The sequence below is a fragment of the Perkinsus marinus genome (assembly GCF_000006405.1).
Source record: "Perkinsus marinus ATCC 50983 genomic scaffold scf_1104296976616, whole genome shotgun sequence".
Taxonomy (NCBI): domain Eukaryota; phylum Perkinsozoa; order Perkinsida; family Perkinsidae; genus Perkinsus; species Perkinsus marinus.
The window spans coordinates 408-1269 of NW_003200410.1; the positions used below are offsets into that span (position 1 = coordinate 408).

The window sequence follows — 862 nt, forward strand, 5'->3', positions numbered from 1 at the left end:
TATCGATTACTGTGCTGCTAAGTCTGTGGTATTCGTACAGAACTTAAGTGCAGGTAGTGCGCTTATTGTTATTGTCCTAGGGTCGTAGTATTGGTTGCTCTAGCTCGAGTTCCCTTGTTGTGTTGTTCTTAGAGTTCATCAACCGATACCCCGACACCTTTTTGGTAGCAGCTCCTTGTTACGAACGATTACAACTACGAGATGGTTGGTTCAGCTTCTGGTTCTACCCCCACTCCGTCCCGAGCGGAGGGGGAGGGCCCTCGGGCCCCCTTGGTGCGTCGTGATCCTGAGGAGGCAGCTGAGGAGGCCTATGACGAGTTCATTCGTGCTGAGTTGGGTGAGGCAGCGGTTAAGCAGGCGGCCGAGATGGCGAGGCGTTCAGTGGAAGAGTATAACCGCGTGTTAGAAGAAAGGTCACCCTCTCAAGCGGCCCCAACACTGAAGCATCAAAGTATGGTTACTGAGTCGGCTGAGGACAACAAGCAGGCCGAGTTATCACGGACGAGAGGCATGTTGGCGCCTCTCCTCACTGGTCAGACGTTGCAAGTGGTGACCGCCCAGATGCCGGAAAGATATGATGGAGTCTCCGACCTAAGGATCTGGTTCCGAAGGTTCGAGGCATACACCGGCATACGAGTCCCGCTCTCGCCGAGACTCGGTTCCCTCCCGCTTCCCGCGAGGGAAGCGGGAGAGAAAATTTTTCAGAAACGCGGGACGGGATTAGAGCGAGAATCCCGTTTTCCCGCTATCTTCCCGCTCTTCTCTCACAGCGGAGCTGTCAAGCCGCCTACATCAACTTCGAAGGATGCCTCTCAGTCGCATCAATAAATTTTGCATAGTGCTCTTTCTAAGAGCTCTAGAA

The 862-nt window shown here is 53.7% G+C and overlaps 1 protein-coding gene across 1 annotated transcript; it reads left to right on the plus strand.

The window, feature by feature from the left end:
* Positions 1 to 201: 201 nt before the first annotated feature.
* On the plus strand, positions 202 to 611 carry Pmar_PMAR001945 (hypothetical protein; the record flags this gene model as incomplete). Its single annotated transcript, XM_002764610.1, has 1 exon — positions 202 to 611. A coding segment is annotated over one exon (410 nt), but the record flags the coding sequence as incomplete, so codon positions are not given.
* Positions 612 to 862: the final 251 nt, after the last annotated feature.